General features: G+C 43.2%; 1 protein-coding gene across 1 annotated transcript; it reads right to left on the bottom strand.

Moving 5' to 3' along the window:
* LOC143490848 (uncharacterized) lies at positions 1 to 26,841 on the bottom strand. The gene is made up of 6 exons (XM_076989355.1): positions 26,755 to 26,841; positions 11,876 to 11,914; positions 9,490 to 9,894; positions 9,320 to 9,391; positions 7,556 to 7,939; positions 1 to 128 (listed from the first exon to the last, which is right to left on the bottom strand). Exons 1-6 carry the CDS (start codon positions 26,834 to 26,836, stop codon positions 1 to 3), a joined length of 1,110 nt encoding a protein of 369 aa, XP_076845470.1. The 5' UTR covers positions 26,837 to 26,841.
* Positions 26,842 to 27,778: the final 937 nt, after the last annotated feature.

The raw sequence follows: 27,778 nt of genomic DNA, 5'->3' as shown, positions 1-27,778 counted from the left end.
TCACCCACCTGTTTTCTGCTCACTGTCCTCACCCGAGCGTCTTTTCACCTGTCCCTCGTCCCCTTGTCTGTGTTTGTATTCAAGTCCAGTTTTCTGTTCAGCCTTTGTTGCATCATTAGTCTTCCACACTAAGTGTTGCGGTATTTATCTTATAGTCATCATAGTCAGAGTCATAATCTTAAGGTCTTGTTGTCCTGCTTTCCCTATTTGTCTTGTTCTTCCATTTTCTGTTTTTGGATCTTGCCTATACCCTTTATTGGTTATTTTGAAGATGCTTCGTTTAAATTTCCTCTTCCTTTGATGTCTGCATTTGGGTGGTCACTTTGAAAACCTGACATTGTGTGTGTGTGATAAAATGAAAAATATGTGGCAAAAACCAAATAAATGTTTGACCCCACTCACTACTAAAGTAACAGCTTAAAACTAGTTATTATTGGATTATGTTACTTTATTTTATATCACATTTGGATGAAGGGGTCATTTTGACCCATGTGTGTAAATTCAATGTACTATTATAGAAACTATTTTTGTTCAATAAGTATTAAAGTACAAATGAAAATAATGATCACCAGTGATCAAAAACAAGATATTTAATGAATACTTGAAATATTCAATCATAAAAGGAATAGATTCAAAAGACAGGAACACAGAAAAACCCTACCAGCATTATATGACACTGGATATGAATGCGGGTCATTTTTGACCCATGTTGTGCATTAGAGGGGGTATGCATATGTTGCGCATCAAAGAGTTAAGAAGCATTTCGAGACAAACGAAAGACACAACAAGACATATAAAGATCCTGAAGAGCCGAAGCCGTTAAACGTGCCATGGCTAGGTATGGCAAACAGTCCAGCTATCCTAAAATAGGGTGACTAAACGTTCGTATTTCCCGGGACACATCCGTATTTCACATCCTGTTCCGGGCATCCCGGGTTTTTTCTAAGTGAGGAAATGTCCTGGTTTTTAAATTACCTTCATTGGACTATTAAAATTAAAATTTACAGGCACTAAGGCCGCACGGAGCTGCGTGTGACGTAATCTCTGAACCGCGTCAAGGCTGGATTATTTATTATGGATTATACTTTTGCGAGTGACCGTAGCGCGCGACTCCGCACACCTCGCGTGAACGGCGGAGGCGTTTAGGCGTTTATACTTGACGCATCACATTCTTTGCAGTGTTGTCCGAAATGATATGTGGTAGAATAAAGAAACACCCCTCAAAAACTGGGGAAGGAACATTCACCTGACGAAATGTTAATGTTGCATTGTGTTCCAGGCTTGAAAAGTGCTGGAATATATGCTAAAGTGAGGGCAGCGTGAATGCAGACAGCGTGACTGTCAGTACGCAACATGCAATACACCCCCCCCCCCCCCCCCCCCGCTTTATTTGTTGATAGTGGCACATTCATTGTTTAGTAATGTTGAAGTTGGCACTCCATGTCTCAAAGGTTGCCGACCCCTGCTGTAATGGATTAAGATCCTGCAGTGCCTGCAAGGTCCCCTTGATCAAGAAGGCACATGTACGCAGTGTTGTATAAACTATTAGAGGGCCATACTTGAGTAAACGTACAAGTACTCTATCAAAAAATTGACTTGAGTAGAAGTTGAAGTGTTCTTTAAAAAATTTACTTAAATAGAAGTACAGAAGTATTCAGCATTTTTTGTACTTAAGTATTGCAAGTTTATTCTAAAATGTATTACTCAAGTACTGAAAGTAAAAAGTACAAGTATTGTGTTTTGAATTAATTAAAGAAAGCCATCAAAGTTTGATTATTATGTGTTTTATATATCACTTACAAATCAAATATGTCAAAGACCACAAATACAAGCGTTCTGTAGGCCTATGTACTAAAAAAACTGGGCTTAACACTTCGTACACAAAAAACAGATAACCTATGTCCCGCTATGTCGTAGGTTTGGCGCAGAAGTACAAGTTCACCCTAATTTAGCTGAGAAAATGAGGTGTATTTTGGACCTAAAATTCGTCCGTCGGATTCTAAGGGTGAGCCTACTGCCCTGCGTTTACCCTCAATAAATGCCCTTCCCCTATAAAAACACTACACTATAAAAATTTGTCCGCATGAAAAGAGACACGGCTTACTGTTGCTAAAAACACAACTCAGCGTGACATCGCCTTTATGATTGCCAGTTAATGTTAAGTGAAAACTGCAGCACGTCATGAACATAATTAGGTTAGTTAGCTAAAATATCTAACCTAACTAGCGCTTACTGCACTTTTCTGCTGTTACCAAACACGGTACCATCTCTTTTAATGAGATAAAAAGCTAATTATTTGGAATAATTTCGAGTATATGTGTATTTGTATAAATATGTAAATTAAGCTGAAGGTGCTGGAAAATACTGAAAATGGACCTTCAAAGTGCCGTACAAGTGCATGAATTCCACCTTGTAACTTCGCACACACAAAAATCGAGAGGTGCACGACCTCGCGACGCGACAGCGCGCGGGGCCAACGCGCATGGGCGGAGCCACCGCGATTGCGTCATTTTTGCCACGCGGACCCTTGCGGCAGTCATGACGTGTGAAGTGAACCTAGATTACGGAGCTCAAGTGTTCAGTGAAGGCAGCAGCAGAGTAAACGAGACGCGACCGTCTTCTCATAAGACAGTCTTATCGCTTGACCCGGTGACAGCGCCAGCTAACATGTTTATAATTGTAACGAGTAACTTATACAGCACGTAAAATATGTATCGGAGTAAAAGTATTAAACTAATGGAAAATATGTAGTGAAGTAAAAGTGGAAGTAGGAGAAAAAAATAATACTCCAGTAAAGTACAGATACAGCATTTTAGTACTTAAGTACAGTAGTGAAGTAGTTCTACTTCATTACTATACAACTCTGCATGTACGCATGTCTGAAGTTTACCAATGAACACCTGGATGATTCTGAGAGCGATTGGGAGAAGGTTCTGTGGTCAGGTGAGACAAAAATTGAGCTCTTTGGTATTAAACCAACTTGCTGTGTTTGGAGGAAGAGAAATGTTGACTATAACCCAAAGAACACTGTCCCCACTATCAAGCATGGAGGTGGAAACATTATGGGAGAATGGATGGAGCCATGTACCATAACATCCTGAATGACAACCTCCTTCCCTCTGCCAGGACATTAAAAATGGGTCTTGGCTGGGTCTTCAGTCATGTCAATGGCCCAAAATGGGTTTTGGCTGGGTCTTCAGTCATGTCAATGGCCCAAAATGGGTCTTGGCTGGGTCTTCAGTCATGTCAATGGCCCAAAATGTATTCAGGGAGCAACACTGATGTTCGTATTTATTTAGGTGAGCTGTACGGATAGCGCACATTTAACACAATGTCACGTGCGGCTACGCCCCCTCTCCTAGCTGTCACTCTGGGTTCCCTCGTGTCTGTGTTCTTGCCCGTTTGTCCCGCCCTGCTCGTTAGTTTTATGAATCCCTCGTTTGTTACCACGCCCCTGTGTCATTGTCATCACCTGTCCCTAGTTTAGTTCTGTGTATAAAAGCCCCTGAGTCTCCCTTGTCCTTTGTCCGGTATTTTGAATTCATTTGTGATCGTGTTTATCCCACCGCTGTTCTCTGTGCCTGACCGTTTTCGTGTTTCTCCTGTTTTCCGTGCCCCTTGTCTTGTGATGCCTGTCTTTGCCTGTTTTACGGACTGCCCTCCTGTTATCGACCCTGCCTGGCTATCCGACGATGATTACGGTATTCCCCTGAATAAATCTCGCTCTTCTCAGCACTTGTGTCCGTCCTCTCGCTCCGTGGCGCAAGCCTCGTTACATAATACCGGACCCATCAAGGACACAGCGAGAGAGCGAGACTCTGGTGAGTTCAAACACTGTGAATGGATGTCGGCTGGTTTAATCCGGTTCGACTCTCCGGTATTTCAGTGCGAACAAACTAGAGACAGGAATACCCCTGGCGCTGCGGGTACAAGGAAGTCTCGTCGCCGACCAAAGAAAGCGCAGTCTCTTTCTACTGGCTTTCGCGACGAGACTCCATCTGAGCGCTGTGTGTCTGCCCGGTTTTGCGAACACGACAGGGAAAAACCTCCTGTCGTGCGAGCAGCGGGCAGACGGTCTGAGCGCACAGACGAGTTTTCGCTTAACCCTCGGTTGACTCTCTCTGACCACCGTGAGCTCCCGGCGCCTCAAGGGAGGCGGAGCCGCAGCAGAGAGAGCAACCGAGGAGCTTGTGTGTCTGTGTGTTCTGCCAGGCTCACCCAGGACCCTGAGGAGGAGGACCCACCGCCTCTGACCCTGCCGGCTACTCCACATGACAACCCCAAGTATTTTTTGGGGGGGAGTACGAGCCACGTCAGTATGGCGGTCCCGCCCCCCGATGACGTCAGTGTGGCGGTCCCGCCCCCCGATGACGTCAGTATGGCGGTCACGCCCCCCGATGACGTCAGTATGGCGGTCACGCCCCCTGAGGACGTCAGCCCGGTGGTTCCGCCCCCTGAGGACGTCAGCCCGGTGGTTCCGCCCCCTGAGGACGTCAGCCCGGTGGTTCCGCCCCCTGAGGACGTCAGCCCGGTGGTTCCGCCCCCTGAGGACGTCAGCCCGGTGGTTCCGCCCCCTGAGGACGTCAGCCCGGTGGTTCCACCCCCCGAGGGTGTCTCATCCACGCCGGTTCCTGTCCCCGCGACCCTGGAGGGGTCGTCCACGCCGGTTCCTGTCCCCGCTGCCCGTCAGCAGTCCACGCCGGTTCCTGTCCCCGCGACCCTGGAGGGGTCGTCCACGCCGGTTCCTGTCCCCGCTGCCCGTCAGCAGTCCACGCCGGTTCCTGTCCCCGCGACCCTGGAGGGGTCGTCCACGCCGGTTCCTGTCCCCGCTGCCCGTCAGCAGTCCACGCCGGTTCCTGTCCCCGCGACCCTGGAGGGGTCGTCCACGCCGGTTCCTGTCCCCGCTGCCCGTCAGCAGTCCACGCCGGTTCCTGTCCCCGCGACCCTGGAGAGGTCGTCCACGCCGGTTCCTGTCCCCGCGACCCTGGAGAGGTCGTCCACGCCGGTTCCTGTCCCCGCGACCCTGGAGAGGTCGTCCACGCCGGTTCCTGTCCCCGCGACCCTGGAGAGGTCGTCCACGCCGGTTCCTGTCCCCGCGACCCTGGAGAGGTCGTCCACGCCGGTTCCTGTCCCCGCGACCCTGGAGAGGTCGTCCACGCCGGCTCCCGTTCCCGCTGCCCGCCAGCGGACCCTGCCTGTCCCCGCTGCCCGCCAGCGGACCCTGCCTGTCCCCGCTGCCCGCCAGCGGACCCTGCCTGTCCCCGCTGCCCGCCAGCGGACCCTGCCTGTCCCCGCTGCCTGTCTGCCGGCTCCAGTTCCCGCTGCCTGTCTGCCGGCTCCTGTTCCCGCTGCCTGCCGCCCGGCCGCACCTGTCGCCCCAGAGACTGTGCTGCCCCCTGTTGGGCATGGACTTGGTGTTCCCCCTGCTCCGCCCTTTGCCTCCTATGTTCCGTTGCCCGTGTTCCCCTTGCTCCCTGGTCCCATCCCTGGTTTTGTTTTGGTCCCTGTCCCCGTGGTTGTGTCTGTCAAGGTCTGTGTTCCTGTTCCCGTGTCTGTTTCCTGTGGTGTCGTCTCTGTCCCTGTCCCCATGTCTGTTCCCCAAGTTGTCACCCACCTTGTGCCTGTGCCTGTCTCCGTTGTTCATGGTGTCTTTGCCTCTGTGTTTGCCTCCGCCTTGTCCCCTGGCCCCACTCCCGTGTCTGTCCCCGGTCCTGTACTGTCCGGCCCTGCTCCTTGCCCTGTCCGGTCTCCATGTGTCCTGTGTACCGCCATGCCCCAGCCCAGCTCCTGGCCCGTCTCTGGTCCCCCTGTCCCTGCCGTGCCCCGGTCTCCGTGCCCTGCTTTCCCCTGGTCTGTTCCTCCGGTCCGTCCCGTGTCTGCTGTCCCTGTCCCTCGCCGTGTTCCGTGGTTCCCTGTCTTGTCCTAGTCTGGTTCCCTGTCCTGTCTGCCCTTGCGTGCCCCAGAGTGGCACGCTTTGAGGGGGGGTTCTGTCACGTGCGGCTACGCCCCCTCTCCTAGCTGTCACTCTGGGTTCCCTCGTGTCTGTGTTCTTGCCCGTTTGTCCCGCCCTGCTCGTTAGTTTTATGAATCCCTCGTTTGTTACCACGCCCCTGTGTCATTGTCATCACCTGTCCCTAGTTTAGTTCTGTGTATAAAAGCCCCTGAGTCTCCCTTGTCCTTTGTCCGGTATTTTGAATTCATTTGTGATCGTGTTTATCCCACCGCTGTTCTCTGTGCCTGACCGTTTTCGTGTTTCTCCTGTTTTCCGTGCCCCTTGTCTTGTGATGCCTGTCTTTGCCTGTTTTACGGACTGCCCTCCTGTTATCGACCCTGCCTGGCTATCCGACGATGATTACGGTATTCCCCTGAATAAATCTCGCTCTTCTCAGCACTTGTGTCCGTCCTCTCGCTCCGTGGCGCAAGCCTCGTTACACACAACAACGTACTGTGAGACTCTAACAAAGACGAGCAACAGGATGTTACACACACACGCTTTATACACACAGTCTAACAAGCACCACGTGAAACTCATTAGACTAACGACACGAGTGAACACACACACACACCCAGCCACACCCCCCAAGGTACACATACTGACTACGTAGACCAGGGGTACTCAACTGGCGGACCGCGGTCCGGATCCGGACCCGAACGCAGTCCTGTCCGGACCCAATCTCATTCCTGATTAACTGGATACGGACCCAAAAAAACCGTAGCATTTATTTCAGGGCTATTGAAAAAACACTCCGTCACGAGTGTTACGTTCGCCACCCCTCTCAACAACTTACGTTCGCCACCCCCGCCGTACCGGACCTCAGGTCACAGGTATCTGCCAAAATTGGACCGCGGACCAATTTAGTTGAGTACGCCTGACGTAGACACATGCCCCAAAGGGAGGGGTCCGGGGCTATAGCGTGACACAAAACATACAGCAAAGGCACCAAATGAGTAGCTCAAAAAGAAGCACATTATGATCATGAAGTGCTCTAGCCAGTCTACAGACCGTAATCCCATAGAAAATATATGGAGGGAGCTGAAGCTCAGAGTTTCAAAATCTTAATGATTAAGGGATGATCTGCAAAGAAGAGTGGACCAAAATTCCTCCTGACATGTGTGCAAACCTCATAATCAACTACAAAAAACTGATGTTTACCAACAAGGGTTTTGCCACCAAGTATTAAGTCTTGTTTGCTAGAAATAAATAAATACTTATTTCTCTCTGCAAAATGCAAATAAATGTGTATTTTTTATACAATGCAACTATCTGGATTTTCTTTTACATATTCTGTCTCTCACTGTTAAAATAAACCTACCCTTAAAATTACAGACATTTGTGGGAACCACTATCCTTCATCATTAATTGATAAAGACATCTTAGGAAACATCAGACCAGACTTGTTTGCATCTTTGCAAATAACACGTATAATACCATCCAAATAAGCCATATTCTTTGCTCAGTTTTATTTATTTAATTTTATGCAAGTAGAGTAAGTTTAAAGAGACTGAACTAAACAAGTAACTATTAAAGCAGAGAACAGAAATAAGCAGACATTACCTGTACAGTAGGTTGGCATCGGAATTGAATTTTTTGGTTTGACCAGTCTGTAAACATAGTAATATCCTGGGCATGCTTTAACTTGTACTGGGTTTGACCTGTAGTAATTACACTGGCCATCATTAGATCCATACACATCTCGGGTGACAATGCCATCCTGCCGTAGTGGGTGAGAGCCACCCAGCATAAGTGGAGTGTAACCACCACATGAACTGGAGCGCACACACCACTCAGGAATCTGGGCACTGCTTCCCTGAAGATACAGACGATACCAGCCACTCCATTCAACAAGGGTGTCGTCATGACCACTGTAGGAACTGCTGGTGCTTCTCCAGATGTCACCAAGAACACTGTAGTTATAGCAGGGGTCAAACGTGGAATTGGCTACAGGGCAAACAGATCAGTTTCAGATAAGTTACATTTAGAATTCCAAATTTGATATTTGCCATATATATGCCCCATATATATATGGGGCACCGGCTCTGCCCACTGAGAGGCAGGACTGGGGGTTGGTACTTGAAGAATTATGTGAAATGCTGATGAATAAAGAAACTTGCAATGTTAAGCTAACATGGGATGTCATCTCCTTATGTCATATAAAATAAGTACGGACAGTACATGGTGTCAGAAGTAGAAGTTACTCATGTCTAAAGGAAATTTACATCATGGCGAAGTTTAATCCACCAAGCGAATTCAAGTTTCAGAAACAGATTACATTGCGTAGTCACTGATAGCTTGGGAATTGTTGGAAATTAAATTGTGTTTTATAAGATAAAGAAAGCAAGTAAATAAAAGTACTTGCTAACATTTTACTAACATTCCATATGCTGGTTGAAAGTGTGTTGCTGATGTCTTGACAGCAAGTGAATGTTCGGTGACAAAGACGAAGTTATTTTGCATTGTAAATCTTTCTTTTAAATTACGAGTTACAATGTCATGTGATATGTTTTACAAGACTACTGGCTGAGTTTGGATTTAGAGGCTGTGTGATGAGAGCAGTGGTAAAGGAGTTGTCAGCGGTAACTGAGAGATCTAGTCAGTGGGTGTGGCTAAGAAGGGCTGAGGTTAGGTGGGGTAAGGATAGTACTTGAAGAGATAAATTGTTTGATGTGTGTGATGTTGGGATATGGGTAGGATTGTCACTTGGCTTTTCCGATAGCCGTCTGGTAGCAGGGTTGTTGGTAAATCTTGTGATGGGCTACATTGTGAGCTTGGAGGGGGGTGGGTCTGGGACGCCAGACTCTACTGATGAGCCTTCTGGAGGTGTTGGGGGCTCAATTCATCAAAACACCAACGAAGGGAGGTGCCTTCCTGATGACCCCAAGGAAAAGCTTGCAAGGTATTGTGTGTGTCCATGTCACTTTGTTTTGAAGGTCAGTCCAGGTTTGTTTGGTGGTCTGAGTACTTGGCAGTTGAGGCAATGGACCATGAACAGAGTGCGCTTTGCTTCTGGATCCTTGTCGAGCCAGTATCAGATTGTAGCTGCTGCTGTGTTCTGTTCAAGCAACTAGTGTGTGCATAGGGTGTGTGAAATCTATCTTGTCTTCTTAGTAGTGTTGGTAGTTGAGACGATGGGTCATGGGCATAGTAGTAGGTATTATTAGATCATAGTCGTTGGTTGGTTAATACATGCTAGCCAAGCCTGTTGCATGACTCCGGATGTTAGGTGCAGGATTTTATCATCTTCCTGTATTATGTTACTTTACTGTATATAGCATTCAAGGTTTTTGGTATGAGGAAAATATTTAAACTAGGATATCTTACACATATATATAGCAAATTCTTCCTCAGTAGATGCAGTTGTTGTAGGAGTGACTGGGGTTATGGTGTTCACATCTAAGGAGAGAACATGTTAAACAGTGTAACCATAATCAGCTTAATACCAATTAGCAAAACAATATACATCATCAATACAAAAACATTAAACAAAGTACCTGCACAATAGGCGGCACTGTGGAAGTTTGGACTGACAAACTTGTATACGTAGTAGCTTCCTGGACAAGCTTTGACTTGAATTGAGGTAGACCACCAGCAGCAGCTAAATGTAGAATAATAATAATTATAATTATAATTATAATAATAGTCTGTTCCACAGACCTGGCGGGTGATCACTCCATCCATTATCTGTGGGTGAGGGCCATTGAGCCACAGAGGGATTTGAGTTCCACAGTTAGATAAAACACAGCTCTCTGGCATATGAATGCTCATCCCGTAATAGAGCAGTCGGTACCAGCCGTTCCAGTTGAAGTAATGGTCACAGATGTTCAACTGAGTTGAATTAGTAGCTCTCCAGGGTTGGTCCAGAGCAGTATAACTATTGCAGGGGTCATTTAAATCAGCTGGCAATAAAGACAATAAAGAAATACATCATGGATCATGTTGAATAATTCTAGTATCCTCATTGACCAAGCAGCCAAAAGCATTGACTGAGTAAAGTTTTATTTCTTTTTCACTTACATTTCTTTCTTTTTTTAGATTCAGAAATAACCAAGATATAATGATAGAACGATATAACCAAGATAGAACTATTTAATTTCAAAATATTTCACTTGGAACATGGAAGAGACTGTGGCTCAATAATTACATTATTTTACCAGCATTATCAATATGAACAAGACCAGTATTTGTTCTGCTCCATGATTGCTTTACTGGTAGTGTATTGCTGGGTTGGATGGGGTTTGATGCAAACACGCTGTCAAATACAGTGTATTACAAATGCAATAATAAACAAATAGAGAGATAACAAGGACTGCAGGAAATATACATACAGACAGAGGAAAACTAGAGTGAGAGAACCAGGACAATAACAAATGCCAAAGAGTAGAAGGAATGAACCCTTGGTTTAAATAACCAGGCCTAAGGTGCGAGCATAGCACCTTACACCTGCAGGGAATATCTGGGAAGGCAGATGTAACAGGTGGGGGCTTGTCCGGGATATTTTCCTGGGTTTTTTTTTTATGGATGTGTGTTGTTCGATGATTGGTGTTGTTTGGATAGTTGCTTTGCAGTGCACCATGCTATAGGGTTGAGGGTTTGTCGTAGCTGTGTTTAGCAATGTAGCTTTGTCTGTGGTTATTGGACTAGATGGCTGTGTCTGTCTTAGATTTAGGTAGGTACAACCTCTGGACATTCTTTGCCTGGGCTAACACTTTCTTCTGAAAGGGAGGTTTTGCTTGATAGTGGTAGTTGAATGAAGAGCTACTCTGCTACACTATGATTAGAGTGGTGTAGCGCCAGTAAAGTTACTGATTTTGACTCCCTGAGAGAGGTCATTTTTTCTAGAGGGTTAGGGTCTTCCTGAACGGGGTGTGATGTACCTGAATGGACATGCAGTTTTAACTGTGTCTCAAGCTACAGTTGTAGCATTATCACTCATAGGCAGGGTTTATATCCATTAAGGCTGAACAATTGTCTGAAAATAAATTAAAACAAACTACTGATAGTAGATCACTTCTGCGATTGTATGACACTATGGACTGCTGTTACTGTCACCGACCTGGACACATAGCTGTTAACTGCTTTATAGTGAAGAAGAAATGAGAGAGCTGTAAGCAAAATGTTGGTCCTGCTCTTTATGTTCTAGTGCATTTGGCGTTTGTTCATCTGAAGCACTGGGTATAGATCCATGTTATGACCTTTCTTATTCAAAGGCAATGTGGGTTTGGAGGATGACACTAAACTTGAAGCTATAGAAATCTCAAGGGACACTGGGGCTACTCAATCCTTTATATTGGCTGACGTGCTGCCAGTAACTGACTTGTCTTTCTGTGGCTCGTTTACTGTAAGTCAAGGGGTTGATATGGGCTATATTAAGGAGCCGTTACATTTCATTCAGCTGTGTACTAGCTTGTGATCTGGTACCCACAAAGTAGCTGTGCTGTTTTGACAATAGGTCTGAGGTCTTGTGTAGCGCAGTTAATATTAGTTTGTGTCAAGGAGACAAACAGCCTCATCATGATCAGATTGTAAAATCACAGAGGATCATAGTTTACTCGCATTGTGTCCATCCTTCCATCCGCAAACACGTACCACAAGTTACACCCCCTTCACTAGAACATCTATGGGAAGGTGGACGTAACATACGGAAACAAACTAGACATAGGTTAAAACGATAAGAATGGAGAATTTAATAAGGGGTGTGATAACAGAAATCTAATCATAGAAGCACACGGAGACATGAGAACATGGAAGTGAAAACCAAAGGCACAATGGAGGTAATTAATGAACCATAGTAGGGGGGCAAGATTGACTGGTGTTGCTGAGAACACCAGAACCAGGCCATAACACATCTATCTATGTATTGATTTAGGATTTACTTACTAGAATCTGCAGCTGTAGTTAAATGGATCCCAGTGAACCCTGGAAAAAAAAGAGTGCTTAAACACTAGGTTCCAGTGCATGTCCTCTAAAGAGAATTACAAAATTACTGACAATAGAACAATCAGAAATGTGTTTCCTTGAGGTTATGAATAAGTGAGGATTTTACATATAAAGTAAAGCACGAGGTATTAGCATATGAGCCACTGCCACTGTACTAAGAGCACTGTCTTTTAAGTGCATTTTCAGTGTGTTTTAGGCACATCTTCTGTTGGCTATAGGTGTACATAAGAAACAGTTGACTGTTTCCAATAAATGTCAATATGTATTGACCTTAACATTGTCAGGAAGCAATCAGAATAAAGTTAAACAGCAAAAATTGTATTCTCACTTTATTTGATTTGGCATGGAATGATGATTCAGTTTGTGGTTGGGAACTGGTCTTTTGACCAGAGGGTTGTGGGTTCGATTCCCAGGCCTGAGGTGCCCTTGAGCAAGGCACCTAACCCCAACTGCTCCCCAGACGCTGGGCTAGGGCTGCCCACCGCTCTGGGCACGTGTGATCCACAGCCCCCTAGTAATCACTAGTGTATGTGTTTGTGTTCTAATTGCACAGATGGTTAAATGTGGAGGACAATTTTTGATTGCGGTGAAAAATCACAATTGACAAATATGGCACATTTCATGTAAAAAAAAAAGTTGAAGCAAATTAATTTTCTGCTCCTTTCTGAGGATGCTACATGCTTGCAAAACATTTTTGTACCTAAGGATATCAAACTCTGAAATTTATATTTGAAATGCATACATTATAAAAACATCTTATACATTATAAAACTTCATGACACTGCATATCCCATGCACTCATTCTCCAAGTCATGCCTCCCTTTGGTTGATGTCGATGATAGAGCTCTCATCATCATTTCACCCTACCAACATTCATTACTGTTATTTGAGGATGCTCAAATAAGAAACTTCAAGTTCAAGTTCAAAACTTCAAGTTCAAAATGCTGCAGTCAGAGTTCTAACTAGAACTAGAAAATTTGATTATATTAGTCCGGTGTCATCAGCCCTGCACTGGCTCCCAGTTAAATTCCATATTGATTTAAGAAAGGTTTCTATTGCTCTGTAAAGCATTACACGGACATGCTCCATTGCCGATTACCTCAAGGAACTTATCTCCAATTATGAAGCCCCACGTCTACTAAGATCACAGGTGCTGGTCTCTTTTTGTAGTTCCAACAATTAATAAGGTAACATTGTTAGTTCCAACAATTAATAAGGTAACATAAGGTGTAAAATAATAAGGTAACAGCAGGGGGAAGAGCCTTTTCTTATAAGGCGCCCCAACTATGGAATAATCTTCCAGAATGTGTCTGGGACTTTCACACAGTCTCCTTTTTTAAATCTATTTTGGAAACTTACCTATGTAGTTTAGCATTTGGTAATTAATGTACCCCATTAGATAAGAGTTACAGATCCAGGGATTCATGGGCTATGAGTTTATGGTCAAATGGGGCACTGGTGCTGTCGCCCTGTCACTGCACGTGATCTCTCAAGTTTGTTGACAGTGCAGTGAATGGATGCCAATGTCTTAGGATGCTCCCAAGTCTGTGTTACCTTCTTGTTTTACCCTTTTAGTTAGGCTGTAATAATTTAATGCCGGAGTTGCTGCCACACTTCAGAAATGTTTACATTTCCTCTGTCCCACATATATATCCCACATTCCTCTGTCCACACATACAGAACTAATTGTCCCTCTTTTCTCTTTCCAATTGACTCCCCTCCTACCTGAGAAATACTAAGACGAGGAGAGATGAGCCTTTCCACCCTGGGCCAGCTACCTCCTGCCTAACCAACTATGGATGAAGCATCAGCCCACTGCCCTGGCCCCTCTCACCACTCCAAATTCTCCCCTGCTATGGCTGCATCTCCCCAGCCCTGGACTACTATTACTGACCATCAAGAAGTCTAAGACTCTTAAGAAAAAGAATTACACAGAGAGTAAATGTTGTGTGTGTGTGTGTGTGTATATATATACACACACACTCACACACAGAGCCGGCCCTGACCAATGTGGTGCCCTAGGCAAGATTTTGGTTGGTGCCCCCTGCATAATCAATCATCGGGTTGATTGTATCAGTATTAAAGAAATAAATAAAAAGCAAATGAATTATAAATATTACCATATAACAAAAAATAAATATAAAGGTGTTGCACAACATTTTTTTTTTAAGTATTTTACATAAAGTGCAGAGAACAACTTTTAAATATTTTAAATAATAAATAAAAAAATAAAGAACAACAACTACCACCAGTGCAAATCAGGGCAATTTGCCTACTGCAACATTGTTATTATTTCAAAAGTGCATCTGAAATGAACAGAGGAGCATGTGTGTCATGTAGAGCTATGCCCCTCTCTCTTAGCTGTCACTCCATTTGCCCTTTTCCTTGTGTCTGTGTTACCTTGCCCATTTATCCCACCTTGCTTGTCTGTTTCTATGGTTTCCTCTGTCTGCCACGCCCAGGTCAACATTGTGTTCAGCTGTGTCTAGTTTAGTCCTGTGTACTTATATCCCTGTGTTTCCCTAGCCCGTAGTCGGTGATTGTAGTTTGGTGTTCTATTCGGTTTGTTTGGCATTGTGATTATTCTGTTATCGCTGTTCTCGTATTTCCCGTCTCCGTTTTCCCTCAGTTCTTGTTTCCCTGTCTTGTTCATTTTATTTTGTGTTATCATGCCCCTGTATTTGTCATGTCTGAATGGCTCTCCGGTTACGACTCCTGCCTGCCCTGTTGACTTCGATTATGGAATTCCCCTTATTAAATCTTGCTCCTCTCAGCGTTTGTGTCCGCCTCCTCACTCCACAGCGCACGCTGCGTTACAAAATCACCGACCATACAAGGACACAGTGAGGGAGCGAGACTCTTGTAAGTTTAATCGCTGTAATGAGTTGTTGGCTGGTTCAATTCAGTTTAACTCTCCGATATTACAGTGCGAACGAACCAGAGACAGGAATTCCCCTTGCGCTGTGGGTACAAGGGAGTCTCATCACTGTAAAAACAAAGCGCAGTGTAACGCGGTGGGTATGGTGACGTAACCACCGCATGAATAAACTGAGAGGCGGACCCAAGAACAGGTGTTGTGCCGAATTCAGCACCCCCGCTGTGAAATGCATCCCCTTCTCATGAACGCGCACAGTACAGTCTGCTTTCGAAAACGGATACCGGATATTGCTAAAAATAGAGAGAAAAAAATATCTTATTTTTCAGTTAACATTGATGGAAATTGCTGATTTACAGAAAAGAGCTCAATGTAGTTTTATACTATGATTACACGAGAATATGTAGTTTGTGCATGTACAAAATATGTACAAAAACGATGGTTTCAGCGATGTGATTACCAAAAGGTAGTGACTTTAAAATTATTTTACAAAACGTTGGCATATTATAGAGTTTACCAAGAAATGTTTTGATTGATTGATAGCATTAACAACAGCTGCAATCAAGGCATGGATAGTTATGTCCTGTGTTCGACAGATACTGTGTTGTATGTGAGTGCTGTGCTTGTTTTAGTCTGTTAGAAAAACCATGTAGGCCTACTGACGAGGCTTGACAGCAGTGCATCCTGTTATATTTAATACTGATATATAATTATAAAATTATTTTCTAACTGACATGCATATACATTTTATATTAAATTTATGGTGTTGCATCTGTAAAGCTGGTTGGTTGTGTCTATATGGCTACAATGATTTTGAGCTAGAATCAACAACATTCAAACAAAAAGTGAGAGCTATAAGGGGGTGCTTTTTACGGCAGGCCACCTGCCGAGAAAAGCCCCAAATATTGGCTACACTGGTCCTACATTCATGAAACTCATGGAATCAACATGAATTGGTCTCAACTGTGTCATTTTAAAGTGAATTTGACCTACCATCAACACAGACTGAGTTACAAGGGGGTGCTTTTTACGGTGCTTGTGAAGAATTATAACAGCAACAATACCACTCGTGCAGCAATGATCGACACGTATGCAATGACTGCAGTCTGGATGAGGACATTTTCCAGAATTAAGGTGTGTACTGCATTGGTAAACAAATGTAATGTATCTCTTATATCCAAATACAGCATTCACTACCTTTGGTCACATTTACAGATAGACCCCAAGGACTACAAAATTATTGTGGGTGTTGTCAATGAGCACCAGCACTGGATGCTGACGGTAAGAGTTACCATATTTTAAACTCAAATGTAAGTGCTCAAGTCTTTTCAGTTAAGCTGATAATAGTTATGTTCTGCAAGTCAAATTAAAGTTAAGTTCTGCAAGTCAAATTAAAAGGAAAAAGATTTGGCAGCAGCAATCATTCTCCTTATATCATTATATAATATAATAATATTAATATTATAATCATTCTGAAAGCGGAACCTAAGATCAGGTGGAGGAAGTTAAAGGATGAGGACTGTGGTGTAAAATTCAGGGATGAGGTGAGGCACGTACTGGGTAATGGTGGTGGTGTTCTGGATACCTGGGATGAGACTTCAAATGCAGTAAGGGATGTGGCTAGGAAGGTACTTGGTGTAACCTCAGGACAGAGGAAGATAGACAAGGAGTTGTGGTGGTGGAATGAGGAAGTTCAGGAAAGTTTGAGAGGAAAGTGTTTGGCTAAAAAGAATTGGGATTTTCAGCGAGATGAAGAAAGTAGACAGAGGTACAAGGAGATGTGTCGTAAGGCAGAGAGAGCAGTGGCAGAAGCTGAAGAGAAGGCATATAGCAAGCTGTATGAGAAGTTGGACACTAAGGAAGGGGAAAAGGATTTGTACAGATTGGTCAGGCAGAGAAACCGTGATGGGCAGGATGTGCAGCAGGTTAGGATGATAAAGGATAAAGGTGGAAATGTGTTGTCTGGTGATGAGTGTCTTGGGAAGGTGGAAGGAGTATTTTGAGGTACTGTTGAATCAAGAGAATGAAAGGGAAAGAAGGTTAGAAGAGGTAGAGGTTGTGAATCAGGAAGTGCCTCAGGTGGGCAAGGAGGAAGTAAGGGCTGCAATTCGGAGAATGAATTGTGGTAAGGCAGTTGGACCGGATGATATTTCAGTGGAGGCATGGAAATGTTTGGGAGAGACAGCAGTGGAGTTCATGACTGGGTATTTAACAGAATCTTGGAAGGTCAGAAGATACGGAAGAAAGTGGAGATGAAGCATAATGGTGCCGAATTTCAAGAATAAGGGCTGTAATCATTACAGGGGAATAAAGTAGACAGCCTGAAAATCTGGGAAAGAGTAGTGGAAGCTAGGCTTAGAGGAGAGGTAGAGATCTGTGAGCAGCTGTATGGTTTCATGCCAGCTAAGTGCACCACAGATGCTATGTTTGCTTTGAGAGTGTTAATTGAGAAGTATAGGGAAGGACAGAAGGAGTTACATTGTGTGTTTGTTGACTTAGAGAAAGCTTATGACAGAGTACAGAGACAGGAGTTGTGGTATTGTATGAGGAAGTCAGGAGTAGCAGAAAAGTATGTGATGGTAGTGCAGGATATGTATGTGAACAGTGTGACAGCAGTGAGATGTGCGGTAGGAATGACAGACAGGTTTAATGTGGGGGGTAGGTCTACATCAGGGATCAGCCCCGAGTCCCTTCCTGTTTGCAATTGTCATGTCGGACTGACGGACGAGGTTAGGCAGGAGACCCATTGTACTATGATGTTTGCTGATGACATTGTGATCTGTAGTGAGAGTAGGGAGCAGGTGGAGGTGAGCTTGGAAAGATGGAGATATGCTTTGGAGAGCAGGGGAATGAAAGTCAGCAGGAGTAAAACAGAGTACATGTGTGTGAATGAGAGGGCAGACGGTAGACAGGTCCAGTTACAAGGAGTTGATTTGGTGAAGGTTGACGAGTTTACCTACTTAGGGTCAAGGGTACAGAGTAATGGAGGAAGTGAAAGAGGTAAAGAAGAGAGTGCAGGCAGGGTGGTGTGGATGGCATAAAGTGTCTGGGGTGATCTGTGATTGAAGGGTGTCGGCTAGAATGAAAGGAAAGATCTATAGGACAGTGGTGAGACCTGCTATGTTGTATGGACTGGAGACAGTGGCACTGACAAAGTGTCTGGATGGAGGTGTCTGAGATGAAGACGTTGAGATTCTCATTTGGAGTGACGAGGAAGGATAGGATCAAAAATGAGTTTATTAGAGGATCAGCACATGTAGCATGTTTTGGAGATAAATGGCGCATTTCCACACGGGCCTGCTTGGCGCGGTACGGTTTGATACGGATCGATTCGCAACGGAGCGGTACGGTCGCGTTGTATTTCCATTACAATGGTGGACCACCAGAATGTGGGTGGAGTCGCTGTTGGCGCGCGGGTTGTAGTGTTGTGACATCATTTGTATGCGACCACAACACCATACAACAATGGACGAGATGGCGATAGCGGAGGAGTCGCTCTCCTGTGACGCAACCTGTGACGACACTCCCTGGCCAATCAGTGTCATGCTGTTCCTCCACGTCACAGAAGTTTTCCGCTTTGGAACGGTTAGAACCTCGAGCGAGTAGGTACGAAAAAAGTACCTGAAGGTATCGGCAAACTTGTACCTGGTACTAATGGAAACACTCACAAACCGTCGCGAATCGAACCGTACCGCGCCAAGCAGGCCCGTGTGGAAATGCGGCAAAAGTTAGAGAAGCAAGACTGAGTTGGTTTGGACATGTACAGAGGAGGGAGGAGAGGTATATTGGTAGGAGGGTCTTGAGGATGGAACTTCCAGGCAAGAGGAGGAGAGGTAGATCTAAGAGGAGGTTTATGGATGCAGTGGTAGAGGATATGAGAGTGGCTGGTGTGTCAGAGGAGGACACTCAGGACAGGGCCAGATGGAGGAGTTTGAACCCCTAAACGGGAAATGCCGAAAGAAGAAGAAGAAGCGTACATAATGTCATAATATAGCATTTTCTGAGGGATCCTTTAAATCCTAAAAACTGCAAATTATACTCATTTATAATTATACTCAGTTATACTGTGAATTAGACCCATTTGCTCAAATTTCTGTCAGAGACCTTGAAACAGGCTGTCTTTTCTCAGTTTTATTTGTATCTTGAGATGATCAAATTTCTTTAAGTCAACCATCTGTTGTACAGACCAGGGTATTCACTAGATATTGCTGTCTTGTCAATAACAAAACCTCCCCACAAAGCCAGGAAGAGGTTGTCTTCTGTTCTCATCCTTCTAGATTGATCTACTGTTTTTGATATTGTAAACTACTACATGTGAATTTCATCACTTTCTTGTGATGCTTGGTTCTCATCCTACCTTCAGGGTTTATCTGCTCATGTAGCCTGGAATGGCTCACCCACAACCTCACACAACCTCACCTTCAAGTGTCATTGCATGAGTTCATGAGTTTGATCTTTTCTCTTGAATTGCCAAATCAATTGCCAAATCAAAAACATCAGTAAGCTCTAGTCATCTTCAGACTTGACTACTGTAACTCACATTTTGCTGGCTTCTAGAAAGCATTCAAAATACTGCAGCTCATATTGTTTGTCAACATCTGATTCTTGTTGAAAACACCATGCTGGCTTCTTGTTCAAGTAAGGAAGGTTTAACTCTTTACTAGGGTGACTAAACGTCCGTATTTCCCGGGACATGTCCGTATTTCACATCCTGTCCCGGGCGTCCCGGGATATTTTTTAAAACTGTGGAAATGTCCTGGTTTTTAAATTACGTTAATCGGGCCATTAATTCTACAGGCACTAGGACCCTGAGCACGGCGCTGTATGACACGGAATCCCTGAGCCTCATCAGTTGTGGCTCATCATACTCAACTGGCGGAGAACCAACAACTTACGTTCGCCCCCACCCGTCCTGGTTTTCCCAAACAAAAATATGGTCACCCTATCTTTACTGCACTCATTTGCATGTCATTCTCAATCATTTATTTTGTAACATCTTTGCACTTTAGAAAAGCTCCACTTATCAGTAGAGCACTGCATCAAATCTTTGAACTAAAAATGTAAAGCATGATTCTACATTCTAGATGGGCACCTTTCAGTTAGACCTTCTTTTCTTTTGTTCCAGATATACTGTGACAACTGTGAGAGATGTTACCACTATGACTGCATCCAGAAGCCTCCAGTTGATAAAGATTATACGTGTCCAGCTTGTAAATAGAATACATTAGTGGCTGGTTATTATTATGTATTATTATTGCTGATGTTTATTGTTTGTGATTTTAAATGATTGCTTTTTTAATTACTGTTGTTATTATTGTTGTAAATACTTGGCCTAACCTTGCACTGTTGCTGTTTTTTTTTTCTTTTGCAAACTTCTTGCCTTAGGTTCTGCTGTTATTTATTTAACTGTAAAATAAAAAATATTACCAATTATTCTTGTTTTTTTGTTAAAAGAATAGAAAACCAGGAACTAAAACAAAAAACTGTTATTTCAAAAGAAATATAGTAATGGATGGAATTGACTCCAAAACGTGAATCTAAAGCAGTTTTTTGTGAATATATCATTATTTATTAGTTAACTGAATTAATCAGTTTCCCCCCTTTTATCACAGGTGTAACACCAGTGTAGCCAAATTTAGGGGGGGGGGGGGCATTTCTCGGCAGGTGGCCTGCCGTAAAAAGCACCCCCTTATAGCTATCAATTTTTGTTTGAATGTTGTTGATTCTAGCTCAAAATCATTGTAGCCATATAGACACAACCAACCAGCTTTACAGATGCAACACCATAAATTTAATATAAAATGTATATGCATGTCAGTTAGAAAATACAGAATAATAATTTTATAATTATATATCAGTATTAAATATAACAGGATGCACTGCTGTCAAGCCTCGTCAGTAGGCCTACATGGTTTTTCTAACAGACTCAAGCAAGCACAGCACTCACATACAACACAGTATCTGTCGAACACAAGGCATGGATAGTTATGTCCTGATTGCAGATGTTGTTGATGCTATCAATCAATCAAAACATTACTTGGTAAACTCTATAATATGCCAACATTTTGTAAAATCATTCAAGTCACTACCTTTTGGTAATCACATCGCTGAAACCATCGTTTTTTACATATTTTGTACATTATGCACAAACTACATTTTCTCGTGTAATCATAGTATAAAACGACATTGAGCTCTTTTCTGTAAATCAGTGATTTCCATCAACGTTAACTGAAAAGTAAGATATTTTTCTCTCGCTATTTTTAGCGATATCGAAGCGGATTGTATCCGTTTTCGAAAGCAGACCGTACTGTGCGCGTTCACGAGAAGGGGATGCATTTCACGGCACAACAGGTGTTCGGTCTGGCACAATAAGCTGTGATATAAGTAGTTAGTGCGACGGTAAAGCACACACACGCACCAACACAAAATGACACGGAAAAACTCAACGCGCAAAATGAAACTAACCGTGAACACTCGGTAGAAAATACAAACAAAAACAACGCAACGAACTGAAACTCGACCGTAGACACTCGGGAGAAAATAAAAACAAAACCGATGCAAAAAACTCAACGCATGAAAAGCAAAACTCACCCGTAGCGAGAGGGTAGAAAAAAATAACAAAGGCAACTTAAAAGACGCGGAAAAAACTCGTTGCGTAAAAACTAGGCCTGTGTTGAAAAAATCGATTTTCCGATTCAGAATCGATTCGATCTGATAATCGATTCGTACATCCAAAGATCGATTTTTTAAAATTAAAATAATTTTTTACATTTCCCCCAGTGAACTTTTACCCCCGCCTCGTCACTGAATTCACGCAGGCGTGCTTGGTCTAACTAACTGTAAAACAACATGGCGTCGGACAGTGCCGGTAACGACGATAGTCAAATCGGAAATCTAAAAACAGAAGGACAGTTTATCCAGTGTCAGTGACTGTTTACAGTTAGTCCATGTCACTGACAGTTTACCCAGTGTTTTTACAGTTTAAAAAAGTTTAAAATGTTCTTGTAACGTTGGGCGCAAGGCGACGGATGAGACAGAATCCTTTGCACTTTCCAAATCATTATGTTTATTACATTTACCGAAGCACAGACAGCACACATAAAACACGTTTACATAGAACATGTAGGACTCAAACAAGACGAGCACAGGACACTGCGCAAATGCACATTAAGTAGACAAACCACATAAACCTCAAGTGATGACGAGACGAGCCACAGGTGAGACGAATTATCACAAGATGCACCTGCATCCACGGAGATACACAGACAAGTAGATGCAGACGACGTAAATACACACCCAAAAGGAAGGAGTCGGGGACCATAACGTGACAGTTCTGTTCTTATATTCGCACTTTAAAGAAAAATACACGTTTACATTTTATACTTTCAGTTTATTAAGTGTCAGCACTTTTTAAATAAAAATGTATTTGGTAGCTACAGCTTTTAGGTGAATTCTTAATTATTTCAATCATAATAATAATGCACTGGTTAGTGTCCCAGTAGGAGTCCACTGTTGCAGATATAGACACCTCAAAGATGTCCTCTGTTTATTGTCCTGGATTACCTTTCTTGAAGGTAGATTTATGATTACCCTTTTCACCAGTCTTCCAGCCATCAGTAACTACCAACTACCACTAAGTATTTGCTGATTAATATCAATATAATTCTAGTTTTAACATGTTGCTTCTGTACACAGTCAGGAAACAGCTCAAATACATTTTTAATAACACTAAACCCTGAATTGGATCGAATCGGATCGAATCGATTAAATCGAAATAAATCGATTCTTAATTTTCAGAATCGGAATCGGATCGATTCTTGGAATTTGAATCAATACCCAGCCCTAGTAAAAATGAAAGCAAGAACACCAGGGGAAGAATCTGGCTACAGGCAAAAATGCCGCAACAAAACAAAACCTTCCCAAAATAAATGAATAACAGATAGGAAGAGAAACAGAAGGAAAACAAAACTTGAGATAGGCCAGGTAGCGGCGCAGGAGATAGTAACTCGAATAAGTGACAGGATTAGCAAGAGAATCAAGAGAGAGAGGAAGGTGGCGAGAAGCCACGGCAACAGGTGAAACGGATCATTGCTGATTGCATCGATTCAGTCTAGGGCTGACTCGGGTGCCCCTTGTGGAGGTAGAAGGTGTGGCATCCGAGCCAGCCCCGACACGCAGTTACTTTCGGTTTCTAGCTTTACCGACGAGCTCCCTGATGTGTCTGCCCGACTTGATAAACACTACAGGGAAGAGCGACCTGTAGTGCAAGATTCGGGCAGGTGGAATGAATATGCAGACGAGTGTTGGCTTGGCTCTCAGTTGGCTTTCAAAAGCCATTGTGAACTCCCGATGCCTCCGACAAGTCACAGTGAAATGAGTCACATGAAAGCCACAGAGAAGCGGTTGTGTCTGTATGTTCTTCCAGGCGCAGACCAGAACAGGGAAGAAGAAAGACCACACCCCCGAAGCAGATCCCCACCGCCACAGCGTTTCATGAGGTAAGTACCTGGCCTGAGCACACCTCCCTCCTCTGATCCTCCCAGCCTCTCCCCTAGAGACGACAAATAATTTTTTGGGGGGGAGAAGTGGCCAGCCCAGCCCGAGAACATCAGCCCGGTAATCCCGCATCCCGAGGACATCAGCCCAGTTGTCCCGCCTCCCCGGCTTGGCGGCTCCGCCACCCGAGGATGTCGCCTTGGCGGCTCCGACCCCTGGCTCCACTTCCGTGTCTGCCCCTGGTCTGCCCCCCTTGTAGTTATCCGTGCGTGCCCCAGTGTGGCACGCTTTGAAGGGGAGTAATGTAATGTATTGATCCATTCCTAGTGGTAGCCCTGTCCATTTTTTTTTACCCTGGTCTGGATCCGCTTCTCAGTCAGTCCTTTCCGTGTCTTCTGTTGTTCCGTCACGCCCCTCTCGTTATTCGTTCCCAGCCTTGTCTTGTTTGGTTCCCCTGTAGTTAGTGTTTAAAAGCCCCATGTTTGCCCTGTTCCCTTGTTGGTTGTTCTTTATGTGTGATCCTAGTAACTCCATTGTATGTTCCCATGTTTCCTTGTTTCTTGTGTAAGATACTTTGATGTTCTCTGTTCAGTCTGTTTTATATCTGCCTTTTGTTTGTTTAGTTGAGTATTGTTTGGTCTACCTTAATACCTATTCAGTAGTGTTTGCTGTTTTAATAAAAAGACTTCCAGAGTCCGCATCAGCATCCAGCCTCCTATTCCCAAACGTTACAATGTGTTTTAATATATACTTATTGAGCTAAGCTAATAATAGCACCTATTAGGATTGGGCAGTATGATGACTACTGTAAAATTGTGGCAGTATATTAACCACATGACGTTACGCAACGTGCTAAATCTGCACTTTGAAAAATGGGGCATTTAAGACATTTTGCACATTCATTTAAAATATCTGTGTAAGGGGTATGCAGTTGGAGGTCACTGATTGGCTATGGAGTGGCGGTGTTCACTAATATAGAGGGGGGGGGAAAGCCACAATGGCGATGAGTGTTAGTTGTGAGTCAAGCGAACTGGTTTCAAAGAAAACACCACTGCTACAGATTGGCAGCATTTTGGATTTGTTTCAAATAAAAAGGAGAGCCTGCAAACCTATACGAGTCAGTGTACAAGATCTGCTTACAAAAATTCTCAGCCAAAGATGGAAACACATCAAACATGGATTCTCGTATTAAAACGAAGCACCCTTCAATTACAATTCAGCAGGAGCTAGAAAAGTCCCTACTCGGTTGCCACTTTAATTGGAGCTTTTGCCAAATACCAAAAATACAAAAAAGACGATAGAAGGCGATTACACTACCTTTCTGAAGAGGACTTTTACTGTACAACATACAGTATAGTGTTAATTGACCATATAATAATATATATTACTTCTGGTTTTTTCCGCCTTTCTTCCTCCTCTTTTCTCCTTTTTCTGCCCTGGGCACCAGAGGATTTCTGCCTTTTTTAACATCTTTACAGGGAGATTTCACTCACTCTATGACACTGTCATTTTTCCCCACAGAGAAACAGTAACAAAGTGCTCACAGCGCACGCAGTGTTGCCAACTCCTCAGTAAGAAAAGTAGCTATTGGCTGTCCTAAACGTCGCAAAATTACAGCATCGCCTAATTTGCATAATACAGTTTTTTGAAAGAATAACGTGGGAGAGAAAAGTAAAAAACACCATAAATATGTTAGAACTACAAATGAACTCTTTGAAATACGCAGTCACTTCTCAAAAATAACTTCATGACTTTAATGCTTTATATAAATAATTTTTACGTAAATTAATTACATAAATCAATTTGTTGCCATGTTGTTAAATGTTAGCATAAGAGTAGCAGCAGGAACTGCTATTCTACGTTCAACCCTACTCCTTTATCCAGGCTTGATGTTTAGCTTTTCACAAAGAGGCGCACACAGTGGACCAGGTGAGTGACAGGCTACGTGGTGAATGAGGTGAGTGACAGACTGTAAGTTAAATGCAGTGATTTATCATGTCACAATGAAGACGCATTTAAATTTACATCCAGTTGTAAAGACGGGGCAGAGTCAGTCAGCGGCAGCTTTGGGCATGTGCAGTTCATTTGCAGTGTGGACGTGGATTGGTGAGGGTCTGCTCTGAGTGTGAGACTGCACTGAGTGTTGTGGGGCACGGGAGCACCTGCCCCAGAGGACAGCAACTGAAGAGTGTGTGTGTTCAGAGTCTCCAAAAGTCTCCAATAACAACACAAAATGTCGCTAGATTTGTCGCTAGTTGCTTTATATTACAAAAAGTCGCTAAATATAGCGACAAAGTCGCTAAGTTGGCAACACTGAGTGCACAGGCAGGGGGGTTTATTGTGATAGGTATCGTGTGTTGTTATAATATTCATTAATGTGACTAATATTATTAAACAATTAAATAATGATTATCTGGACTTTGCTTATTTTCACATTTATTAATTTGTTTTTAAAAAACAAAACAAAAAAATATATATGCATGCATGCGAGCGCCCCCCTGGACAGATGGCGCCCCTAGCATTTGCCTATATTGCCTAATGGAAGGACCGGCCCTGCACAAACACACACAGATACAACGATGAGAATTACTTATCATTCCCATCAATTCTTCGTTTATGTATATGTCTAATTATTAATGTCATGGTGATCGGTGCCAGCCAGAGTAGGATGCACCCCAAGTGTCTTGGTTCCTTTCAAGGTTTATTCCTCATCCTCTTAGGGTGTTTTGTCTTGCCACTGTCACCCTTTGCTTGCTCACAAGGGGTTTGGACTCGCACACTTGCAAAGATGCTTTGTGACAACAACTGTTGTAAAAAATGCTATATAAATATATTTTGACTGCTTGATTGACTGATATTTCTGATGTTCTAACAGCATTTGTATATATGTTAAATGTTCACATCTCATATACATGGCAAAATCAACATTTACATAACAAAAGGTAGTTTTTGATGTATTCAAAATCAGTAGGTTTTGATGTACTGAAAATTATACCTTCACAGATTTACAGTGAGTTATGTGACTTAACCATCATCAAAACATCCTGTAAGCTCATTAAGCACCTGCCTTTCTCCAATAAGACAACACTATATAGATCCCAAAGGAAATTGCACACTTTTAATTAGCAAGTAGCAGTACAACCAAAAGTCATTTGTGCACTACTGCAGGTTAGTTGCTTTTATGGTCATTAGTAATGACAATAACAAGGCATTAGAATGAACCCTCTTTACTACATAATGTTAAAACAAACCAATTCCAGCAAGAAGAATTAAGAATAAGGCATGTGCAGATTAACTCTTATTACTGGAGAACTTCAAATTCTAACAACAATAAAATATTAATTTCTAAAGCAAGAAGAACTGTTACAATTCCGATTTACAGAAGCAGATTCTTACAGACTCTAATGTACCATGATCCACTATGATCACAAATGAAACAAATACTCACATGTCAAAAGGTGTAATATATTTCTCTTCATTTTTGTGGAACAATAGAAAGATAGTAAGATATTGTTTCCAAGATTCAGCATGTAAGTGATGCTTTTGGATTTTAAATGCAATGCATTTTACACAATAATTTGCATTTTACTGTCCCAAATGTGGGACTTTCCCTATAACTGTCATCATTTGTCCATTTCCTTTTGACTTCATGTGTACAACCATAGAAGACAACAACAACGTCCAGAGTCAGGAAGCATCGGTCCACTTCCTTTTACATAACCTTTCACCTTAGGTGAACGCTGAGAGCAGCTATAAAATACCACCACTGTCTTCCTCCAGACCAGATACAATCCTGTAGGAAACTATTTAAACTTTAATTTATTGGCACCTTAGCTCAAACATTCGGAGCGCCATTTAATCAGCTGTGATGTCTTATAGCCCACTGGAACCTAAATTTTCCAGTCACCAGTATTGTCTTTAGAAATCTGTTAACTCCAGATTACGCCTGACCCTTATACATTGTGCTTGTTGTGTCATGGTATCTAACATATATCATCTGATTTTGAACAAAGGTGTGATTTAGGCCACTTTAATAAAATAAAATTGGAACATTCAGCAGACAATCATGTCCAGAGTGACATACTCAAGTAATTTCTAGTCTCCATGGAACTGATATTAGGCCAGTACATTTAAGCATGTGTCGAAGGATACCATAGAGCACTAGAATGTCCCAAGAGCATTTTTATTAACATATTCATAGTAAGATGACTCATTTCTAGATTGGTTAATCAATTGATCAAGCTACATCCAGAAACTCCTCACAATGCATGGTGCACTGCACACAAGCTCCACCATCCGCAGATCCACTGTGCAGAGTGAAACATGAATGCTGCTTCCCAAAGGATAATTTGAACAGTCATCTGGGGGACATGAAAGACAGCAGAGGATGCTAAGATAAGACCGTTCCACCAAGGAAAGAACATGTTGACTGTGCCAGGAAGCCTCTGAGACAATCCAGCACATAGTAGCTG

The sequence above is a fragment of the Brachyhypopomus gauderio genome, unplaced genomic scaffold, assembly GCF_052324685.1.
Source record: "Brachyhypopomus gauderio isolate BG-103 unplaced genomic scaffold, BGAUD_0.2 sc67, whole genome shotgun sequence".
In the NCBI taxonomy this organism is placed as follows: domain Eukaryota; kingdom Metazoa; phylum Chordata; class Actinopteri; order Gymnotiformes; family Hypopomidae; genus Brachyhypopomus; species Brachyhypopomus gauderio.
This window is presented reverse-complemented; position numbering and strand designations above follow the sequence as displayed.

Bases quoted from the DNA above. Each gene is read 5' to 3' on its own strand.
- LOC143490848 (XM_076989355.1), bottom strand. From the start codon at position 26,836: ATGCTGAATCTTGGAAACAATATCTTACTATCTTTCTATTGTTCCACA. The intron at 11,915-26,754 runs GTGAGTATTTGT...TTTTTTTTCCAG, and splicing joins TATATTACACCTTTTGACAT to GGTTCACTGGGATCCATTTA. The intron at 7,940-9,319 runs GTAAGATATCCT...TTTGCCCTGTAG, and splicing joins AGAATTTGCTATATATATGT to CCAATTCCACGTTTGACCCC.